The following is a 23,949-nucleotide window of genomic DNA, read 5'->3' as shown; positions in this document are numbered from 1 at the left end:
AGTCACTAGTAGAGTCTGACAGTGGCTGCCTGCGGAAGCGTTTCCAGCAAAGAAGCTCCTTAACGGAAACGCGTCTCCTGGACTCACGACGTGGCAGCTTCCGGCGAAGTATGGGTCTCCCTACAGTTGCTTCTGACACCTCCCCGCTATTTTCGCTGGACGTGTCTCTCACCCCTTTCTCTCCCCTGCTGTTTCCTGCCTGGGCTGCTGCGTCTCTCTCAGCATTACTGAGATCCTCCTCCAGAGACCCCTCGCTCCCCCTGCTGGTCCCTGCTTTGGCTGCTGACTCTCTCCCAGTCTCTGGGAGCCCTATCAACTCCCTTTCCTCTGATGTCAGTTCCCTGACAACTATATTCTGTCATTAAATTACCTTAATTTATTTTAACCTTATCTTACCATAAAAAGCGCTAAAGCTTAAAACTTAAAACTTATTTATACAGAATTCCTTACAGCATTTCTACTAAAGCCAAATAGTTTCATTCCAACATTTTTTCTAACACTCATTAATTTTACAAAAATTCTCTAAATGAATTTTTAAAACTTTCTTCTAATCTTCATCCATCGTCTCTTTTTCCTGGTCTTGGGTTTTGTCAGTCCTTTCTATCCCTTCCATCTAGTCCATCAACCTGGTGACCTTCTATCTGAGGCTCTTAAGTCTTTTCCATGTCCCTTCTGCAGGTCTTCTTCATATTTATACCTGTACTTTGTCTTCTGCTGATCTTATTCTTAATTTCCTTCCTTTCTCACTGAGGGGTAGATCTCGGGGAGACTCCAACTTGACAGTATCTTTATCCCTTCTCGACAGGTCAGCCCATTCTCCATAGTCAGCACTGAAATCCAAAAGATATTTGAAGGCATATTTCAAAGTCCCTCCAAGGTTAAGGGCCCCCACAACTCCAAACTCCCCCTGGCCCAAAACCAGATCCCAAATGTCAAAACATCCCTGCATAGGGGGGTCTATCCAACTTCCCATCTCCAAACCAAACAGTACTCAGTCTCTCCAAATCTGACTTTTTCCAGGTTCAGTCGTCAGAAACAACAACTTATGTTCCTGCAAGGCCGCAACTCTCTCCATTTCTATTACTTGAGGTTCAGCAACAACCTCTTCCTTTGTCTCCTGCACAACTTGCCCTGTCAAAGCAAATTCCTGGATTGGTTCCTGCGTGGTTTCTATATAGGTATTCACTCTTTGTCCAAAATTGCTAACTGCAACAGTCATCAAATCCATCTTCTCATGTAGCTGTTCCAGTAAAGCGCTTGTCTTGCAAAAAGCAAGCACTAAAACTTCTTCTGGGCACATTCTTATTCAAGGTCAAATGTCTGGTCTTATGATCTTAGCTGGTATGCTTGTTATTGTATTAGGATGGAAAGAAAATGATAAATGGACAATGAAAAAATGGAATGACTATGTTTTTGAATATATACAATCTGATATATTTGAACAGGTAATGACAGAAGATACATGGGAAAACAAATGTCAAAAGATTTTGGATAAAAGGACAAGTTATAGGAACTGGATAGCACGGGGGAAAGCCAACCCAAGCATCCAAATTAGAATGAATAATCTGTGCACATGGTTAAAGATATGAAGAAAGAACAAGTTTTGGGGGGAGGGGTAAAGGGGAGGGAGTAAGGGGGGGAATAAAAAAAATAGGATAAATGAGTAGGGACAAAAGTATATACTGTTATGTATAACTAATAGAAGGATGGTTTTGATGCATGTTATTGTTAGATTTTCAACTGAATGATTTTTTTTTGTAAATTATTCGACATCCCTAGATGAAAGTGTGATCATAAAGAATGGGGGGAAATAATAATAAGAAGAAGAACTTTAAAAACAAACAAACAAATGTACATACTGTTTAATCATTAGGAAGAGAATAAGAGGAGTCCTGGCTGTTTAGTCCCATCGTGTGCAATGAGATGCTCCTGAAAGCCCACTAGAAGGACATGAGGGTCATAGCCGCTGATATTCAGAGACTTGCTACCTCTGAATATAGCAGGTTAGCCACTTAAACTAGGAGCCATTGAAAAACCCATTCCATGTGAATCTTTCCAATCCCACTTTAAAGACATCTGAGGTAGTGGCTGTCAGCACTCACAGTGACAACAAATTCTATGGGTTAATGTGTAATTTCCTCAGGTCATTCTATGACCATTTCCTCTGGTCTTTCTTTAGGTTTCATTCTGGACACTAGCATTTATTCTATCTCAACCTTCTGTTTACAAAAAAGTCATGGATGAACTAGAACCGGTTTATAGAAAATCAGGTGAATATGCCTAAATGCCTTACTATGACATCGGAACTGTTTGGAACAGTCTGCATATCTGCATCTATGTGCATCTATCATAGGCTTTGATCTGAAGGATTTCACCAAATTAATTTAGACATGGCAGTAAGCAGTGAATTGGTATTGGGTGCAATCTGAGGATCACAAAATGCTTATTGTTTTAGTGTTGAGACATATGCCCCAGGTACTTCTTGATATTGAAGTAGACATTTGTATAACTACACTTATGTTCCAACTGGGATTAATCTACGCACATATCTTAGTTTTTTTTTTTTTAATCACATGGGAATTGGCCAGAAGAATACGCTTGTGAAGAAGTGTCAAATCCTGCCTATTATTAAACATACATGTCTATTGGAAAACCTTGTGTATGAACCTGTCGCCCAAGTATCCCTTTAAACACACCTTGAGAGGAGGGGGAACTTTGGGTAGAGATGAACCAGGCACTGTCCTTGAATGGGTCTGAGTAGTTTGTGTGTAACCCAAGAATGTAGGTCCAGACCTGACTAAAGCAAAGCTTTCTTTTATTGCAAGAAAAGAGAGAGAAACAAAATTATTTGGGTGCGTGGCAGCATTAATTATGAATATTGTAATCTATTCATAACTCTAAACTAAGACATAAAAGGTCCCTACTGCTACAAGAAGTAACGGGTGCCAGAAATTATATCTTCTAGACTGAAGGGTGTAGGGAGTGGTATACAGTAGCATCTGTGAAGAATATACCATATTTTTTCATGAATAAGATGCCCCCATGTATAAGGCGCCCCCTATTTTGGGGGACTCCAAATTAAGAAAACATCCCTCAGCACTACCTGTGTATAAGACATGCTCCAATTTTAAACCTTGTTTTTTTGGTTAAAAAAAAACCCTAGTCTTATACACAGAAAAATACGGTACTTTCTAACACTATAGGCCAATGACTTGTTCTGCTATCTTGAACAATGGGATTTCCTGCCAAGCATGAGGGAAGCTGCCAGGGAGATAAGATAAAAACTCTTGTCATGAACTCATTGTATTTTGGGGAACTCACAAATTTATTAATTAATTTATTGCAAGTTGAAATGCCTGAATCCTTGTCATGTCAAATGAGTGAAACCCACAGTGGGTAAAAAAAGGGAAAGGGTGCCTGTTATGAACCAAGTGCTCCAAATGAACCAAGAGCTGGTCTGCCAAAGGCATCCACCCAGCACTGCCTTGCACTTTCTAAGCAAGCAAGCAAGGCCCAACCCTCTACTGCACTTTACAACCCACTTGTTGAGTAAGATTATAGGGCATTTGATATGGTAGGGCTGCCAGAGAGGAATCATAGAATCATAGAGTTGGAAGAGACCACCAGGGCCATTGAGTCCAACCCCCTGCCAAGCAGGAAACACCATCAGAGCACTCCTGACATATGGTTGTCAAGCCTCTGCTTAAAGACCTCCAAAGTAGGAGACTCCACCACACTCCTTGGCAGCAAATTCCACTGTCGAACAGCTCTTACTGTCAGGAAGTTCTTCCTAATGTTTAGGTGGAATCTTCTTCCTTGTAGTTTGGATCCATTGCTCCGTGTCCGCTTCTCTGGAGCAGCAGAAAACAACCTTTCTCCCTCCTCTATGTGACATCCTTTTATATATTTGAACATGGCTATCATATCACCCCTTAACCTCCTCTTCTCCAGGCTAAACATGCCCAGCTCCCTTAGAGTGAATAAATATTGTTTCAACTGTTTAACATTTGTAACTTCTCCTCCAAAATTTGATCGTAGTCACACCATCTTTCTCTCATTATACTTAACCTGAGTTCTACTGCTCTCATTAAGAGTTCCCACTCTTGCATGACTGTGAATTCACATAAAGATATGGGAAAGCTTGCAGTGTTTCAGTAACTGGGCTTTTGTATGTGACTTTTGCAGGTAAAGAAAACATCCAGTTATCTGAAGATGACCTAAAAAGGTTCCCATTTATCAAGTGGTGTATTTTGGAAACAATACGATTAAGGGCACCAGGTGCCATCATCAAGAAAGTGATCGCTCCAATGACAATTCAAGTAAGGTTTTCTTAATGACGGTAATAGTGTACCACAGTTCTTCATTCAATAATCTTCAAAATGAATATGTTGTTGAATGTATGAAACATACAGATACACATAGAAATTCCTGTCAAGTCATCTATTTAGCACAAAGGACACCCTCTCCAGCCTCTTTCCCTGTCTTGAAGATAACGAGGGATGCTGAAATTTATGTGAGATTCTACTCCAATGAAGGCATCATAGGCGCCGACTCCATGGGGCTTGAGGGGGCCCGAGCCCCCTCAAAAATTCGTTTGGGGGGGCTCAGCCCCCCCAATAATCTCGGGCGCCCCTCCAGCAGAGCGCCGCCGCCGCGCTGGCTCTGCCTGTCGACGCTTGGCGCGTCCGCGGCTTTTATAGGGCGCCCGGCGCGCACCAGCTCGATAACGGGCACCGGCGCGGCGGGGGGCGGCGGGCCGGGGGCGGGGGGCGGCCGGCCTGTCTCCTTGGCAACCCCATTGAGCTGCGCCGGCTCCCCCGGGAGGGCCATCCCCCCGCGCCGCCGATCGCCAACACCGCCGACGCTGTGGCTGCCCGAGCCAAAGCCCGAGCCAGATCCCGAGCCCGAGCCCAAGCCCGTCAGTCAGTCAGGAAGGAGAAATGGGGAGGGAGACGAGGGAGGAAAATTGCGCGCAGGGTGAAGAAAGGAGAAGGGCGAACGAGACGAGCTTCCAACCCAAAAAAGGGCTGGAAGACTCGGAGGATGAAGGATCGGGAAAGAAAGCGACGCCTTCCCCGCCCGCGACGTCGCCCACTTGTCATTGGCAGCGCAGCGGGCGCCCAGAGGGGCTGGGCACCGGTGCAGGGCCGCTCCGCAGCCGCGGAGGACAGCTGCGCGGCTAGCAAGGTGCGCCGCGTAGAGCGCGGCCCTTGTGTGGCCCGGTGGCCACGCAAGCTCGGGCGGGGACCCCCATGCGAATCTAAGACGGGAGAAGAGGGCAGAGCAAAGGGGGTCCCTTCCCCAACCTCTGGCTCTGAGACTTCCCTGCGCCCCAGAAAAGCGAAATGATTTTCTCTCTCTCTTTTTTTTATAAATATTTTATTAAGTTTTCAAATACAAAGTTAGAAACATACACTGAAGAAAAAAGTAAAAGAACAAGAAAAAGAAAAAAAGAAAAAGAAGAAAAGAAAACCAACCATTCAACACATTTTTTATATAACTAACTGGACTTCCTTGCATCTCCCTTACCCTGCATTCTTTATAATAAAGATATCAGCAAATTATTACCTTGTTTCGTACCTTATTTTGTACTTTTCAAATACTATACCTCTAAATTTAACATACTTTTCATCAGTTACTTATATCTTAAACATAGTATTACCTTAGATTTTGACCTTTCCTTACTTAAAATATAATTTCCTGTTTCCCAAATCTAATTGCTGAAGCTATAGTTTCCGAATCGTGTAAATTTTTAACATTCATACAACTTATATTGTTTTTGTAAATAGTCCTTAAATTTTTTCCAGTCCTCTTCCGTTGTTTCTTCTCCCAAATCTCAGATTCTGCCAGTCATTTCAGCCAGTTCCATGTAGTCCATCAATTGCGTCTGCCACTCTTCCAGTGTGGGCAAATCTTGTGTCTTTCAATATTTTGCGATAAGTATTCTTGCTGCTGTAGTAGCATATATAAAGAAAGTTCTATCCTTCTTTAACCCTTTCTGGCCAACAATGCCCAAGAGGAAGGCCTCTGGTTTCTTGGGAAAGGTATACTTAAATACATTTTTTAACTCATTATAGATCATTTCCCAGAAGGCCTTCACTTTTGGACAAGTCCACCGGAGGTGAAAGAATGTCCCTTCAGCCTCCTTACATTTCCAACATTTATTATCAGACAGGTGATATATTTTTGCAAGCTTGACTGGGGTCATGTACCACCTATAAATCATTTTCATAATATTTTCCTTCAAGGCATTACATGCCGTGAATTTCATTCCGGTGGTCCATAACCTTTCCCAGTCCTCAAACATGATGTTATACCCAATATCCTGAGCCCATTTTATCATGGCTGATTTGACTGTCTCATCCTGAGTGATTTTCTCTTCAACCTGCCCTCCATCCTCTTGCGGAAAACTCTTTGCCTGCCCTGCCCGTATCTCGTTTTTGCTTTTTAATTCCACACACGCACCCTTCGGACTTCGTGGCAATCGGGCGCGCGGGCGCGTTTCCTAACCGCCTCCTCCCCACCTGCTCCCTCGCCAGCCAGCCAGCCAGCCGCGTGCCCTAGCCGGAGAGCCCCGGCCATCCCCGTCGCACAATCGGCTGGATCTCCCTTCAGCAGGCCGGGCTCACAACTCGGCCCAGGGACCCCCCAGCAGCGGATCTCCGGCCCAGCTGAAGAATCCGGCAACAAGCCCCCTCCTCCCCAATCGCTCCGCCGAAATACACTCCAAAACCCCCCAGATAGGCCGCCGGCCGCCAAGTCTCGTGGCGCCCTGAGCGAGGGTCTCTCCCCAACACCGCCACCTCGAACTGCGTTCTCCCGGCTACCCGAGCGAAGCAGCGACAGGACCCCGGTATGGGCCCCCCCCAATATTTTTTATAAGTCGGCGCCCCTGGAAGGCATCATAGATAAAAGCTAGCAAGCACAGTACATCTTCGTGTTTAGGGTCTGGCTAACAATCAATTATTACCTAAGTGCATCACTTTATTAGTGACCTCATATAGACAGGATTATCTGCTGTGTTCTTGTGAAATAAATATGTTTATAAATGACTGGCTTTGTTGGAACAGAGTTTGAAGTGTGCATTAGGCAGCCCTGTTTAGGGAAGTTTTTAATGTTTGATGTTTTATTGTATTTTTAATATTTTGTTGGAAGCTGCCTAGAGTAGCTGGGAAACCCAGCCAGATGGGTGGAGTATAAATAAATATATTGTTGTTATTATTGTTATTATTGTTATTATTATTATTATTAAGAGCATGTTCTTCTGCTTTTAGAATTTTGTTATCCCTGCTGGTGACCTGCTGGCCTTGTCTCCATATTGGATTCATAGAAACCCCAAATATTTTCCTGAGCCCAATACTTTTAAACCAGTAAGTTATAACATGGGAGCCATTTGTTTTTCTCTTTTCCCACTAGCTGATGTGGAGTGTAGTATGTATGTATGTATGTATGTATGTATGTATTTGATGCTGGTTGCATTGTTAGCCCACCTTTGCCAAAAAACTTGAGCACCTCTGTGAGGAAGGTTAGGCTGAGTGGCTGTGTGTGGAGACATCGCCCCTTTAAGACTGGTTTATGGGAATGGGTTAGGGGCTTCCAATCCCGCCTGCCTTAATGGAGGCAGCCCCCCCCCGACAGCAGGCAAACAAAAACCAAGGATGACAGAGGGCAACTCTTCCTTGCAAATTACCCCCAGGGACGGGGGAATGGACTTCCCTTGCCGTTCATCTCAGCACCTGCCTCTCGCTCCAGCGTGGAATGTGGGAGGCAGGGAGGCGCCGAGTGCAAAAGGACTTCTGGCAAGAACCCTCCCACGCTGCCGTGAAGAAGCAGAGGTTCTCGGTTTCCGGCCACACCCACGATTCATGGCGCTAGCTCTCCTCTGCCCTCTGGGATTTATGAGGCAAAATTCCTGGCAATGCTCCTGGGGGGTTCTGGGGAGTTGACTGCATCCTGCGGTGCCGCTTATTCACATCTCTGCCTGGGAGTGTGTCCCTGCCACGGACGAGCCGCCATCCATCGGCAGCAGGATTGGAGAATGGTTCCTCAAGAATTCAGAATATTGGCATTAATTATGGGGCGCTCCTGAAGCGGCATATGATAATGGGCTGCAACTAACCGTGAGCTATGAAGGTATCTGAATGACTTTGAACAAGCACGAAATTTCTTACAACAGTAAGGAACAATGATGGGGGGGGGCAATGTTTGCTTTCGTGTTTTTTAAGGGTCTTTTATTTTCTGACCACCTCCTCACAAAATGGAAGAATCGTGTGCAGGCGTTATGATGTTATCTGATATCAAGAAATGTGGGAGCCATTGATTTATGCTCTATAAAGGGTTTTACAATGCTTTTCTATACCCTCCCCTCTCGAACGTATGTGTCAGAGTTGCTCCCCGATCCTAGCTCACAGAGGATCACGCTAGCCAGCGATCATTTAGTAAAAGTCTTTATTGAGTTACAGTTCCCATTCTCAAGCTGCTGCGTGCAACTCTACGTCTTATGGTTAGATCGGCGAAGCTCTGTCTGGGTCCCCGCCTCCTGTACACCAACTTAATATCCTAGCCTTACTCCACCTTTTCCGCCTGACTGTTCTTCTCTGGGTCCCTCTGCCCCCCGGGGTCTCTTCCTTCCGGGACTCTTCTGACGCTGACCCCCCGGACCCTTCTGTCTCCTTGCGCCGGGCTTTAGGACCTGGCTCCCTTTCCGGGCTGCTTACTGCGCCACCTTCCTGTGCATTTGAACTTGGCGCGCACGCCCAACCTTCCACTTTCCGTCTGACCGTTTCTTCGCTCCCTGATGGAGGTGTGGCCACTCCTGACTCGTGCCCTCCCTCCTGTTGTGAGCTGCCAGCGCTTGATACCTGACTCCCTTCCTCTCCCCTGCTCTCTGTTGGTGACGCTGGTCCCGATTTCCAACTGCTCCCCTCTGAGCTCCCTCTGGCCCTTTCCTCCTGGGGTGTCCCCCTAGGCTCCCCCCTTGCCCTGGCCACTGGTGCTCCTTTCTGTGAATCTTCCGATTCACTGGAAAGACTCGGAGATCTCGGGTCGTCGTCATCACTCATCCTTTCTTCTGCCTCCTCCCCCTCGCTCTCTGTTTCCTCCCTTGCCCTTGCCTCTGCTCCTGAACCCCTGACAGTATGGATTTTATATAAATTATTCTTGGACTTGATCTGTAGTGAGATGAGATTTGCAAGGACGAGGGTCTGCTAATTGCACTGGGGGGGGGGTTTATATGTGTCTTTGATTTTTAACTGTGGGCTGTGGAAAATAATCCCCAGAGTTTTAATGGTGGAATGGTCATCTTGTCGGGGATTTATTTATGGCTCAGTGTGTCCTTGAAGAACGGAAGGACTGCTTTCAAAGGAGTCCTTAAAGGAGAGGAATGTGAATGGACAATGAATCATGGCAGTTAATCCCTCTACACACCAGACCTGAGAAAAGAGTGCCTGAAGGGCTGCACACGGGAAATGGACTTTTATGTATTTGGGAAACAACAGAAGAACTGACTGCAAGGCAACAAGAGCGGATAGCTATATAAGTGGATTAAAACAAATAGAAGGATGAAACGATGATTAAATAAGAACAATGAAGCAGCAACATCAGGAAGAATTGGACATATTTGCAACTGGAGCTGGAAGCCTATTTTTCTTTATTTAAAAAATGTTTAAATAATTTGGATTGATTTGTTAAAATTTGGAAAACAAGTTTAAAAATTTAAAAAGAAGCAGAGGTTCTCCATTTAATTGGATCTTTAATTGGCTTTAAAGTACAGTGGTACATCTGGTTACGTACTTAATTCGTTCTGGAGGTCTGTTCTTAACCTGAAACTGTTCTTAACCTGAAGCAGCACTTTATCTAATGGGGCCTCCCACTGCCACCATGCAATTTTTGTTCTCATCCTGAAGCAAAGTTCTTAACCCAAGGTACTATTTCTGGGTTAGCGGAGTCGGTAACCTGAAGCGTCTGTAACCTGAAGCGTATGTAACCCAAGGTACCACTGTACCAGCATGTGATGGAAAAGGGTTGCAACAACATACTGCTGAATATACTAACTACAGGGATCAAAGGTTTGAATTAAGATTTTCTTTGGCATGAGAGTCGGTTGGAGAGAAGGAAGCATTTATATATTTATGATCTGGCAACCCTTTGTGTGTGCTACTGATGGAATGTAATCTAAGATGAAGTTTAATTGAGCCATAAATCTCTTGCTGGAAGGAAAAGAATTTAGGAACCGTGATAAGAACACTGCAGAGATTCTGGGAGCTGGAAAGGAGTATTAAATCTTCAGCACATTCGAAAACTGCTCACCTTTTCCGAGGCTGAGGGGGAAATGGCAAAGATCTGTGGCGTGTTTTACTAGTGAGACAGAATGGTTTCTAGCAGACTGCTGCCTGTTCCGAGACATCGAAGCAAGGGACGGAAAGATAAGACCCCTGAGAAACTTGGAGATTCAGTTCTGCCCAGAGCCATGATGGGAGAAAACAACAGCTAAGAAGTGAAAGAGACAACACCATATATGGACAGAAGAAATATCCATGGATATAACAGTTTTCATACGCAGGGCAGAATAAAGATAATAGTTTGAGTTCCTCACTTGAAGCTTTATAAATTTATATATTACAACATCAAAAATGGAAACCATTAATTATGTAGCTGTTGACTAAAGGATTATTATTATAACTGAAATGTAATTGACAATTAAGTTTATGGGACGCAGTGATATAGGATTGGAAATGCACCCAAACCACCATGCGGGGAGCCACTTTAACTAAAATGTATTAATTGGAAGTTGATTGGCACTTTGATAATTGTATAATTTGGGATTTAATTGTTATCATTATAATTTGGCTATTATTGGGGGTATATTGGAAAACTAATTAAAAAATGATTCTTTAAAAATTATATGGAAATGAGTTAGAACCTCAGAGATTCTAACTTAGATACAGCTGTTTCCCGTTAAGGCTTCAAGACCGGTGTCACAAGGTAATTGGGTGGAAGAGGTGAACGCCCATGGTCTAAGTCCCCATAAAACCTGGGTTGGTGGGAGCTCTTGGCAGCCAGCCAAGCAGAGGCTGGGCTTCTGACAGCATCTTGTTCCGTTGCTCAGCCTACTGAGATTTAAGTGTGTTTATGTTAATTAGCTGGATAAGTTAGTGTTTGTTGTTTTCTTACCTTTTGAGCTATTTGGAGTTTCTCTCTTTCATAGGGTTTTGTTTTAGTAAAATCTGTGGATGATTTTATGAAATTTGGTCTGGTCTGAACTCCTGAACCCTTTAATTTTGACCATGTTTTTTGGAGCAAGGGTCATCCACCACACCGTGACTGACCCAAGGGAGCCAGGGAGCTTCATGGTTGACTGGGAATTTGAACACTGGTCTTCCAGCTTGTAGTCCAACATGAATCACTACAAGGCACTGACTTTCTGTGTGGACATGGTTCTCATGGAGCAGGCATTTCCAACACACTGATCACGATTGACTTGGGAATCACTGACCAATTTTCATCAGTCGCAGGCTGAGAAAGAAAAGCCTTTCTCTGCAGCCTGGGACGCAGCAGCAGCCGCTGCTACTGTCAGTCTCATGCAAGCCTCAGCTCCTCCTCCTCCTCCAGCAGCCATGGAAGTAGGCTTGCCTTCCTTCCCCAATGCCTGCTCTGCACTGTGCTGGGGGGGGTAGAGCGCCAGTGGTGGTGTGAGGGGGACGCAGTGCCCTGAGGGAGGGCTGGGATGTTTGTGGGGGCAGGGTGTTCCTGCGGGGTACTAACTTAGGGGTGGGTGCAATAACATGATTGAATGAAAAGCTCCAGAAGCAGAAGACTGAGGTGGAGGGAGAGAGTGAGGGTGCTGTGTGTGGGGGAGGCAGGGGGAGGGAGGGAGGGAAAGAGTTAACACACAGAGAGAGAAGCTGGTTCCTCAGATCTGTGCAAACCAGTGGCGTAGCGTGGGTTCTCAGCACCCGGGGCAAGGCAAGTAATTTGCCTAACCCTAACCCCCAGATGTTGCGCGCGGTGCGGCCGCCCCCCTGCACCCCCCACGCTACGCCACTGGTGCAAACTAATATAAAAATATAGTTTGACTTTTCTCACTTGTTTAGTTACGGCACTTGTTCATATTTAATAAACTTAAATGACTTTGGAGGGTGGTAGATCACTGCCAGTTTTTGAGACTTGCTGGTAGATCGCAGCCTACTTGAGTTTGGACTGGCCTACCCTAGAGGAACTTGAATGCTTCTCCTTAGGCATGGCTAAAGGTCATAACAGCTTGTACTGCCATAATAGTTTGCACTGAAGAAAGTATTGGGGAAAGGAGAATTATTTAAAACATAACCACAACCATGGGTATTGAAAGTACACCTTTTATTCAAATGAGAGCCAAGTTCTTGTTTACATTGCTATCACAAGGATTCTTGGGGTTCTAAGAGAAGCTTTTGAGCGTTAAAACATCTGCAGCTGCACTTGCTGCACTTTAAGCTTCCCTACTATCTCTCTTCCGGATCTAGAATTTATGAATGTTTAAAATAAACTCACAAAAGTAGCTTCTTACTCCATGCTTAGCCAAATAGAAGGTCGTGTTTGTTATTAAGCTTATTTACCACAAAGTTGATTTTGAGAAAGGGAATTTTCATCACACAGGATCGTTGGAAAGAAGCAAATTTAGAGAAAAATGTTTCCTTGGAAGGTTTTGTGGCATTTGGAGGAGGAGGACACCAGTGTCCAGGAAGGTCAGTAAAACAGCTGGAGTTTATTTCTTAAACTCTTTAGAGAGCGACTCTACTCCTATAACTTCATTCCCTCTTAACAACAAAACTGCACAGATGATTTTGTTTTTTCAAAAAGGATTGAAAAGTTTATTACTGTTACAAGCTATTACAGCAGATACCTTGATGGAGGTCTTCCAAAGTTGAATGGTAAAGGCAATGCTGGATAATGTGACATGTAGGAATGTCTTGCAGTTTCTCTGAATTTACAGTTTCCTTGCCACCTTCTGAAGCTGTGTAAAGTTAATTTCAGTTGCTCCATACAGTGGTACCTCGGTTTAAGAACAGTCCTGTTTATGAACTATTCGGTTTACGAACTCCGCAAAACTGGAAGTAGTGTCCCGGTTTGTGAACTTTACCTCGGTCTAAGAATGGAATCCGAACGGTGGAAGGGTATGGATTGGCGGGAGGCCTCATTAGGGAAAGCGCACTTCAGTTTAAGAACAGATTTGGTTTAAGAACGGAGTTCCAGAACGGATTAAGTTCGTAAACCGAGGTACCACTGTATACTTATTTCAGTATTTGGTCACAATGCATTCTGTTGATGTTGCAGGATGCAATGTTAAACATTAGCTGAAACAATAGCTTTTGCATCCATTTGTATAGGTGTAAACCAATTTTCTCACAAAGTGCACTGTGTCAACATTCTGTTGTTGATGGCTTTCACTTCTAAGAATTAGAATACAACCAACATTCCATGATGTAACAGTATATTTTTAAAAATTGTGGGAAAGCTTGCAAAGTTAAATTGCAAAAAAGATGCAACCATTTTTTTTTTCAAGTTTGAAATTTGAATGTATCCAAGAGCAGGTCTAAGAAACTTACTGAATTTTACTTCTAGTACACCGGCTCCCTCGGCCAATAAAGCAAGATGAGCGCCGCAGCCCCAGAGTCGGTCACAACTGGACCTAATGGTCAGGGGTCACTTTACCTTTTAGTACAAAACAAGCACTCAGATAAACACACTACTCCTTTTTTTTAAATATATAAATAATTTTTATTGAGATTTAAGATCACCCACCAACACCAATAAAACATCAAATCTTATTACATATATCCTACTTTATGCTCAGTAGAGCTGTTGACTTCCGTCCTTCCCTTCCATCAGTTTTCCTATTCTATTCTATAGTTCACAGTTTCTTTGATTAGATATTACAACATGACATAAGATTTACTTCAATCCTGCCAAAGTTTTCAAATTTGTACAGTTCTCACTTATATAGATCAAAAATTTACACTATTCTTTTTGGTACTTTGTCTCCTCCTGATTGCGAATTCTGTGTGTCAATTTAGCCATCTCAGCGTATTCAACCAGCTTTATCTGCCATTCTCCTATTGTCGGCATCTCCTGTTGCTTCCACTTTTGAGCTATCAGAACTCTAGCTGCTGTTGTTGCGTACAAATATAATCTTTGATCAGTCTTCTTAATATCTTCTCCCACCAAACCTAGCAAGAATTCTTCCGGCTTTTTGGGAAAGCTATACTTAAACATCTTTTTTAACTCGTTATAAATCGATTCCCAGAACTCTTTTAATTTATTACATGACCACCACATATGAAAGAAGTCACCATCCTTTTCCTTGCATTTCCAGCAAGTTTTACTACTAGTTCTGTACATTTTTGCCAATTTGGTGGGAGTAAGATACCAATGATAGACCATTTTCATAACATTCTCTCTCTCTTTTTTTTAAATGATATTTATTGAAAAAAGTATAATTTTTTTAAATTACAAAGAAAAAAGACAAAACAGAAAAAGAAAAAGAAAAAATAAAACCACCATTTTCAAATTCTCCACTTTCATTACCTTCTTTCTATGACCTCCTCCTCCTCCCTTTTCTTGTATCTTGATTAATAGTTGTCACAGCAAATCCTTTCCATAATTCATAGTATTCTGTCATTATATTACCTTACTCTGTTTTCATCTTATCTTATAAAAAACCTTAAAGTTTAAGACTTAAATCTTATTTTTACCAACTTCTCATAACCATTACCTTTTTACCTAATTCTTTAAACATTTTTACAAGAGCCAAGTAATTTCATTTCAACATTTTTCTAACATTCATCAATTTTATAAAACATTCCTAATGATAGAAAAAAGAAATAAGAACAATCCAATCTTCTTCCAGCGTCTCTTCCTCCTGGTCCCGGGTTTGTCAGTCCTTTTTATCCCATTAGTCTGGCACATTTAACCTGGTGATCTTATATACGAGGCCTTCAAGTCTCTTCCATGTCCCTTCCGCAGCTCTTCTTCATATTTTCCTTTCACTCGTGGGAACTCCAGCTTGGTAGTGTTTTTGACCCTTTTCAACAAATCAGCCCTTTTCCCATAGTCCAGACTAGACTCCATGTGGTATTTTAAGACGTGTTTCCAATTCCCTCCAAAATTGGAAGCGCCCACAGCTCCAAACATCTGACGGCCCATTGCCAGACTCGGAAAGTCCAAACATCTCTGCATAGTCCAACCCCCCATTTCCAAATCAATCCAAACTTTATCTTTCCAGTTACAGGTAGGTAGCCGTGTTGGTCTGCCATAGTCAAAATAAAAAAATTCCTTCCAGTAGCACCTTAAAGACCAACTAAGTTAGTTCTTGGTATGAGCTTTCGTGTGCATCTTCACAGATACACTGTGTGTATCTTCGTGTGCATGCACACTGTGTGTATCTGAAGAAGTGTGCATGCACACGAAAGCTCATACCAAGAACTAACTTAGTTGGTCTTTAAGGTGCTATTGGAAGGAATTTTTTTATTTTATCTTTCCAAATCTGGTTTTTTCCAAGTTCATTTGTCAAATCCAAAGGCTCATTTTCCTGCAGGGCCAAAAGTTCCTCCCTTTCTGGCTCCCAAGATTCAGCAACATCCTCTTCTCTCAACTGTTCTGTCATGGCACACTCCTGTTTAAGTTCCTGGGTGGGCTCCATATAGTTTCCCACTACCTGTTCAAATGTTCTGGCCGCATTAGTCATCAAATCCGTCTTCTGACTTAACTGATCCAATAGGGCATTTATTTTACAGAAAGCACCCAACAGTGCTTCTGAAAACATTGTCCTGCAAGGTCACAAGTCCTTTCCCACAGTTGTAATCTGTGGCAGCTGCAAACTCCCTAGAATTAGTTACAGTTTCACAGTCCCCCTCTAGGGGGAAAACTTCTGGTTGTTCTTTCTTTTAAGGACAATAGCAACAAAGTTTCTTTTTTAAATATATTTTGTCAATATTTGTTCCTTTAAAATGCGAAAGGAAACAGTGGAATCACAATGTTACTCTTCTTTTAACTGTCTGTCAAAAACATTTGTCTCTGGTTAATGAGCTTCAAACGTCAATTCTGACACCCCGCTCCAGGATCAGGACGGTGGAAAGTCACTTTACTTTAAACTCACTTCTGCAGGTTTAAACAGTCCAAAAAAAGATCCCCCTTCTTCTCCTGCTACCGAAGGGGGGTTCAACAATTTTAAATGGTGAAAACCAATCCTTTGAAAGTGATTTTCTAGGCTCTAGTTTACGTTGTCTTTGCTTTCTTCTGACTACAACGAAACGGAAGGCTGACTTCCTGTTTAGACCTTCCCATTTCAGTACCAAATTAAGGTAAATTTTAAGTCCAATTCCTTTCTAATCGCCAGTTCTTATTTGAAGTCCAATTGTTCAATGTTTAAGTACTCACGGGTGATTATTTTAGATGCCAAATTGTCCCAGGAAAAAGGCAGTGCTCTCCAGCAACGGCTATGCGGCTTTGCTCCACGGAAAAAGCAATTGACTCACAGCACCGCGCCACTTCCCCCTCTTCTCTTCGGAGCCCGTTAGTGGGTTCCTTTGCGGGTTGGGGGGCGCTAAGGGTGCCCGCCGAGTCCCACAGTCACAGGCTTCATCTGCCTGTGATTTCTAAGAGGGTCCCCGCTTCGCCGCAGCGGAAAAGACCCGTTTCGCGCGGAGCTGGTCCCTCCGGTTCAGAGGGAGTCTGCCATTGCTGATGGCGCCACCCCAGAAGTCCCTTCATAACATTCTCTTTTAAGGCAGAACAAGCGGTGAATTTTATACTCTCATTCCAGAGTTTGGCCCATACATGTCTATGTTGTGTCCTAGATCAATAGCCCATTTTATCATAGCCTCTTTTATAAGTTCATCTTTTGTATTCCATTCTAATAGGAGATTATACATTTTTGAAAGTAGTTTAGACTTACTTTCTATAATGTCTATTTGAAATTTCGATTTTTTGTCTTCAAATCCTAATTTTTTGTCCTCTAAAAACATCATTGACTTGATGGTATTGCAACCATCCTGTCAATTTTCCAGCAATGCAATCATAAGGCTTCAATTTCTAACCTTTTTCGGCCTTCATCAGAATCTCCTCATAGGTGGCCCCTCTCCCTTCTATGTTCAGTTTTTTAACTGTTAACATATCAATTGGTGACACCCACCACGGTGTTTTCCTTTCCAACAAATTCTTGTTTCTGTCCCAGACTTCAAATAGAGCACCCCTTATCACATGATTTGTAAACCCTTTATGCACTTTTGCCTTACCATACCAAAGATAGGAGTGCCATCCAAATCTATTGTTGTGCCCCTCCAAATCTAACAAATCTGGGTTCTCCTGGGTTATCCACTCCTTTATCCAACATAAACACGCTGCTTCATAATAGAGTTTCAGATCAGGTACAGCGAACCCCCCTCTTTCTTTCTTATCTGTCAGTATTTTAAATTTGATCCTTGGTCTTCTCCCTTGCCATATAAAACGCGAGAGAGTCTTTTGCTACTCTTTAAATTGTCTTAAACCTCTTATTATTGTGATTGTCTGGAACAAAAATACCATTTTCGGTAATAAGTTCATTTTGATCGCTGACATTCTTCCAGTCATTGACAGCTTTAGTCTGTCCCATATTTCTAAATCTCTTTTAATCTCCTTCCAGACTGGTTGGTAATTGTCACTGAATAAGTTTATGTTCTTTGCCAACATCCAAATTCCCAAATATTTAACTTTTTTGACCACCTTGATTTCAGTTTCTTGTTCTAACCTTTCTACTTCACTTTTTTCTAAATTTTTGCCTAACATTTTTGTCTTTGTCTTATTCAATTTAAATCCTGCCAGTTGCCCAATTTTTCCCATTTCTTCCAATGCTATTTCTACACTTTCTTGAGGTTCTTCTAAGGTTAATACCAAGTCATCCGCGTAGGCCTTAAGTTTGAATTCTTTGGCGCCTATTTTGACCCCTTTTATCTCTGTTCTTCCTCTCAGGCAATTTATTAGTACTTCTAATACACTGATAAAAAGCAGCGGAGATAGTGGGCAGCCTTGTCTGGTACCCTTTGTAATGTCAAATGAGTCTGTTAAGGTGTTGTTCACAATTAATTTTGCTTTCTGCTCTGAGTAAATTTCCTCAATTCCTCTTAAAAAGGTGCCACAGATCCCCATCTTTTCTATACTCTTCTTCATAAATGACCAGGATACATTATCAAATGCTTTTTCAGCATTGATGAACATCAGTATGGCTGGCTTATCATTTCTTACTTCCAGGTATTCCAATATATTAATAATATGTCTCACATTATCCTTCAATTGCCTACCTGGCAAGAAACCTCCCTCGTCTTTATGAATTAAATCATTTAATATTGTCTTCAATCTGTTAGCCAAGATGTCCGCAAAAAGTTTATAGTCATTGTTTAACAATGATATCGGTCTGAAATTTTTAACACTCTGATGGTCCGTATCTTGTTTGGGGATCAACGTTATGTAAGCCTCCTTCCAGGAGTTTGGTATTTTCCCTTTTCCTTGTAAAATAGCATTCATTACTTCCCCTAGAACCGGTACTAGCTGCTCACCAAGTGATTTATAATACTTAGAGGTTAACCCATCCGGTCCTGGGGCTTTACCTTGTTTCATCTTCTTAATTGACTTTTGGATTTCTTGATTGGTTATTGGGGCGTTTAATTGTTCTCTTTCCTCCAATGATATCTGTTTTCCTTTGTAAATTTCCAGATATCTTTCTATCTTTTTTATATCTTCTTTTTCTTTCCTGTAAAGTTCCTTATAGCAGTGTTTTTCAACCTTTTTTGGGCAAAGGCACACTTGTTTCATGAAAAAAATCACGAGGCACACCACCACTGTGTGCGGAGAGGGAGATGTCAGAGCCCCGCTGCTCTCTATGGGGAATCGGATGAGAGCGGACCGCCTGTCCGCTCTCATCCGATCCCATCCGATCTGATCCCCACCCAGGACGGATGGAAAATAGGGTGGACACAGTCCGGGTCCCGCCTAGTGGGAGAAAATTTGACATTTATTTTTTTTTAAATCTTTCGAATTTTTCAATTTTTCCCACGGCACACTAGGCAACATCTCGCGGCACACTAGTGTGCCGCGGAACAGTGGTAGAAAAACACTGCCTTATAGAATCCTTGAAAGGCTCTTCTTATTTCTTTTGGATCTTCCGTCAGCTGTTCCCCTATCATGATTTTATTAATTAAATTTTGACTTTGGCGTTTTCTCAACTGCCATGCCAGAAGCTTCCCAGTTTTATTTGCCGATTCAAAGATTTTTTGTCTCATTAACTTTACTTTCCATTCCACTTCTTGATTCACCAACATGGAATACTGAGTTTGTAGCAGATAAATACACTACTCCTAATACAAACTGGGCTAATGTTTTGAAACTATCCCATCATTGACAAAACTGTCTTACCCATGAAATGAGCCCACACAGACTACCCTCCTCCCACATTGTGCAACCAAAGGGGGCATTGTGCAAATGGTTATCTACACACAAGTGGCTGAAAACATCTGCTTTAAGATAAATCAAGTCTGCTGTATATTTTGGAAAGTTGTTTCTTTGCTATATGCCTCTTTAAAAATTGGGGAGGGGTATTTTTTATTATTGTTATGTTATGCATTTTGTGTTTTTATGTTGTAAACTGCCCTGTGATCTTTGGATGAAGGGTGGTGTAAAAAAATTAACAAAGAATGAAGCATTGTAACAGAATTTTAGATGATGTTTCCTGAGATCCAGTCAGTTTTTATCTACTTGTACTGTTTGCATTTTAGATGGTTTGCTATCATGGAGATTCAAATTCTAGTAGCTACGTTGCTTTGCAAATATGAATGTCATCTTTTGGATCCACTACCAAAGGAGGTAACATATTCATAATGAAAATTAAAGTTCATAGTATGTAACTTTAATTATCTTTCCTCTCCTCTGTTAAGCTTTTGTAACTTTTCTAACTAGATAAAAGTTCACCATGTAGTGCCTTTTCTTATGCAGCAGTTTTTTTAAGTGGAGAGTATCTGTGGAGGAACAGACATGAAAAACATTGCAACAGATGTCAACCAATACAGATTTTTGATTTCAGTCTGTTGCTTGTGTATCTTTCCAAAGTCACAGAAAAACATATCACTTGGGACAAATGCTCCACAATAAGGACTCAGCTTAATCGATTATCAAGCTGATAAGATAAAACAAGATATATAGTCAACATCTATTTCCGGCTGAAATGGTTACATTTCAGTGAGAATACATACATCGTATATTAGCTGCATAGTGAAGTCTTAGTAGTAAACAAGCAATAGCTTAGAAAACTGGACAAATCTATAAAGATACAACAAAATGACAATATTATTACTCTAATTGCAAAATGGTGGGAAGAAACTCTGAGTTTACTGGAACATTGTCTGGATGTTGATTTACAAGTTGATGTTACTTCTATCAAATACATGAGGTATTGTAAAGAAAAAGATTACGTCTCTGTTGTCTGCTTGTCTGTACTCCTTATTGTTCTTGGTGATATATTTTTCTGTAACTTTGCATTCTGCTGTTATATCACCATCCTCTGTATTGTCTGTTGTGTATCTTTTCTGCAAGATTCTTATGGATTAGGAATTTGAATGTAATAATTTTTCACATATACTCCTCCATAGGTATTTGTCAGTGGACTATTAAGTTGAAGCTGGCACCCTAGTTAATTTAAATGGAAGTTAAATATGCTTACCTGAGTTCTGGGTTGCAGCCATAGGCTACAGGCCTGCATCCAATTAGTCCATGCTACAGTAAATTCTCTTGAAACCTCCACATTTACTAGGTGCAGGCTTATAATCATAGTGGACAGTCTAGCTTCATGGAACTAACAGGAATTTTTTCATCCTCTTTTATTATTTGAACCAACATGCAGCAACCTTGTGATGTCAATAAAGTTACTGTACTATTTTAACATCCCCTATTATGTTATAACAGACTTTTATTCCCATAGTTTTTTGAAAGATCCTTAAAAGTATATGTTCATAAGAATTCCACTAAATATAGATAATCTCTATTTAGATCTCTACGTCTCCCTTACAGTTCATGATTAGATAATATGAAATGTAATCCTTGTTTTAAAATGTGAAAGCTTGTATATGCTCCACTTTTGAATAACTAGCATCCCAGATTGTTAGCTGTGTCCCTTGTTAGAATATTTATGAAAAACATTTAATCCCACTTTTCTGTCCCATTATGAGGAATGGAATCATAGAATCATAGAGTTGGAATAGACCACAAGGGCCATCGAGTCCAACCCCCTGCCAAGCAGGAAACACCATCAGAGCACTCCTGACATATGGTTGTCAAGCCTCTGCTTAAAGACCTCCAAAGTAGGAGACTCCACCACACTCCTTGGCAGCAAATTCCACTGTCGAACAGCTCTTACTGTCAGGAAGTTCTTCTTAATGTTTAGGTGGAATCTTCTTTCTTATAGTTTGGATCCATTGCTCCGTGTCCACTTCTCTGGAGCAGCAGAAAACAACCTTTCTCCCTCCTCTATATGACATCCTTTTATATATTTGAACATAGCTATCATATCACCCCTTAACCTCCTCTTCTCCAGGCTAAACATGCCCAGCTCCCTTAGCCGTTCCTCATAAGGCATCGTTTCCAGGCCTTTGACCATTTTGGTTGCCCTCCTCTGGACATGTTCCAGTTTGTCAGTGTCCTTCTTGAACTGTGGTGCCCAGAACTGGACACAGTACTCCAGGTGAAGTCTGACCAGAGCAGAATACAGTGGCACTATTACTTCCCTTGATCTAGATGCTATACTCCTATTGATGCAGCCCAGAATTGCATTGGCTTTTTTAGCTGCCGTGTCACACTGTTGCCTCATGTCAAGTTTGTGGTCAACCAAGACTCCTAGATCCTTTTCACATGTACTGCTCTCAAGCCAGGTGTCACCCATCTTGTATTTGTGCCTCTCATTTTTTTTGCCCAAGTGCAATACTTTACATTTCTCCCTGTTAAAGTTCATCTTGTTTGTTTTGGCCCAGTTCTCTAATCTGTCAAGGTCATTTTGAAGTGTGATCCTGTCCTCTGGGGTGTTAGCCACCCCTCCCAGTTTGGTGTCATCTGCAAATTTGATCAGGATGCCCTTGAGTCCATCATCCAAGTCGTTGATAAAGATGTTGAATAAGACCGGGCCCAATACAGAACTCTGTGGCACCCCACTAGTCACTCTTCTCCAGGATGAAGAGGAACCATTGATGAGCACCCTTTGGGTTCGGTCAGTCAGCCAGTTACAAATCCACTGAGTGGTAGCATAGTCAAGTCCGCATTTTACCAGCTTCTTTACAAGAATATTATGGGGAACCTTGTCGAATGCCTTGCTGAAATCAAGGTAGGCTACATCCACTGCGTTCCCTTCATCTACCAGGCTTGTAATTCTGTCAAAAAACGAGATCAGGTTAGTCTGACATGACTTATTTTTCAGAAATCCATGCTGACTATTGGTGATCACAGCATTCCTTTCTAGGTGCTCACAGACTGTTTGCTTAATGATCTGCTCCAGAATCTTCCCTGGTATTGATGTCAGACTGACTGGGTGATAATTATTTGGGTCCTCTCTTTCCCCCTTTTTGAAAATAGGGACAACATTTGCCCTCCTCCAGTCTGCCGGGACTTCGCCTGTTCTCCAGGAATTCTCAAAGATGACTGCCAGTGGTTCTGAGATCACATCTGCCAGTTCTTTTAATACTCTTGGATGCAATTCATCTGGCCCTGGAGACTTGAATACATCTAAACTAGCCAAGTATTCTTGTACTATCTCCTTAGTTATTCTGGACTGTGTTTCCTCTGCTGAATCATTTGCTCCAAATTCTTCAGGTCGGGCATTGTTTTCTTTATCGGAGAAGACTGAGGCAAAGAAGGCATTGAGGAGTTCAGCCCTTTCTGTGTCCCCTGTTTGCATTTCACCATCTTCTCCTCTGAGTGACCCCATTGTTTCTTTGTTCTTCCTTTTGCTACGAACATACCCATAAAAGCCTTTTTTGTTGCTTTTAACCTCTCTAGCAAGCCTGAGTTCATTCTGTGCTTTAGCTTTTCTGACTTTGTGTCTACACGTGCTGGCTATTTGTTTGAATTCCTCTTTGGTGGTTTCCCCCCTTTTCCATTTTTTGTACACATCCTTTTAAAATCTTAACTCAGTTAAAAGTTCTTTAGATAGCCACCCTGGCTTCTTTAGGCACCTTCCATGTTTCCGTCTCATTGGTATTGCCTGACGTTGTGCTTTTACTATCTCCCTCTTAACAAACTCCCAGCCATCATGAACTCCCTTTCCTTTTAGTATTACTGTCCATGGGATCTCACCCAGCACTTCCCTAAGTTTTATGAAGTCGGCTTTCTTAAAGTCAAGAAATTGAGTCCTAGTATGCTTGGCTGCTCCTTTCCGCTGTATAGTAAACTTCAGAAGAGCATGATCACTCGCGCCTAATGATCCTTCCACTTCTACCCACTAACCAGGTCATCAACATTGGTTAGGACCAGATCTAAAATGGCTGTTCCTCTTGTTGCTTCTCCCACTTTCTGGACAATGAAGTTGTCTGCAAGGCCAGTGAGGAATCTGTTTGACCTTATGCTCTTGGCTGAGTTTGACATCCAACAAATATCCGGGTAATTGAAGTCCCCCATTACTACTATCTCCCTTCCTTTTGCATGCTTGGCCATCTGTTCCAGGAAGGCATCATCTATGTCCTCCGTTTGGCTTGGGGATCTATAGTAAACTCCCACAATGAGGTCTCTGTTATTCTTTTCTCCCTTAATTTTGACCCAAATGCTCTCACTTTGGCTTTGAGGTTCTAAATCTTGGATCTCTTCACAGGTATACACATCCCTGACATATAACGCCACTCCTCCTCCTTTCTTATCTGGTCTGTTTCTCTGAAATAGATTGTATCCCCCCATTTTTACATTCCAATCGTG

The 23,949-nt window shown here is 42.2% G+C and overlaps 1 protein-coding gene and 1 long non-coding RNA gene across 6 annotated transcripts in view; both read left to right on the top strand.

Moving 5' to 3' along the window:
- CYP39A1 (cytochrome P450 family 39 subfamily A member 1) overlaps nucleotides 1–23,949 on the top strand; it is an 88,061-nt gene that overhangs the window by 42,861 nt on the left and 21,251 nt on the right. For 3 of the 5 annotated variants that reach the window (XM_082215796.1, XM_082215793.1, XM_082215797.1), the window contains exons 8-10: nucleotides 2,180–2,270; nucleotides 4,186–4,319; nucleotides 7,275–7,370. In XM_082215796.1, coding sequence (XP_082071922.1) covers nucleotides 2,180–2,270; nucleotides 4,186–4,319; nucleotides 7,275–7,370 — 321 coding nt within the window. Of the gene's footprint in view, nucleotides 1–2,179; nucleotides 2,271–4,185; nucleotides 4,320–7,274; nucleotides 7,371–12,630; nucleotides 12,720–19,778; nucleotides 19,867–23,949 lie in introns of all 5 variants that reach the window. The other 2 variants (XM_082215794.1, XM_082215795.1) reach the window with 2 other exon arrangements.
- On the top strand, nucleotides 4,331–7,218 carry LOC309528438. Its single transcript, XR_014217744.1, has 2 exons — nucleotides 4,331–4,544; nucleotides 6,909–7,218. It is a non-coding gene; the product is annotated as an uncharacterized lncRNA (long non-coding RNA).

The sequence above is a fragment of the Podarcis vaucheri genome, assembly GCF_965113315.1.
Source record: "Podarcis vaucheri genome assembly, chromosome: 3".
Classification (NCBI taxonomy): Eukaryota; Metazoa; Chordata; class Lepidosauria; order Squamata; family Lacertidae; genus Podarcis; species Podarcis vaucheri.
This window is presented reverse-complemented; position numbering and strand designations above follow the sequence as displayed.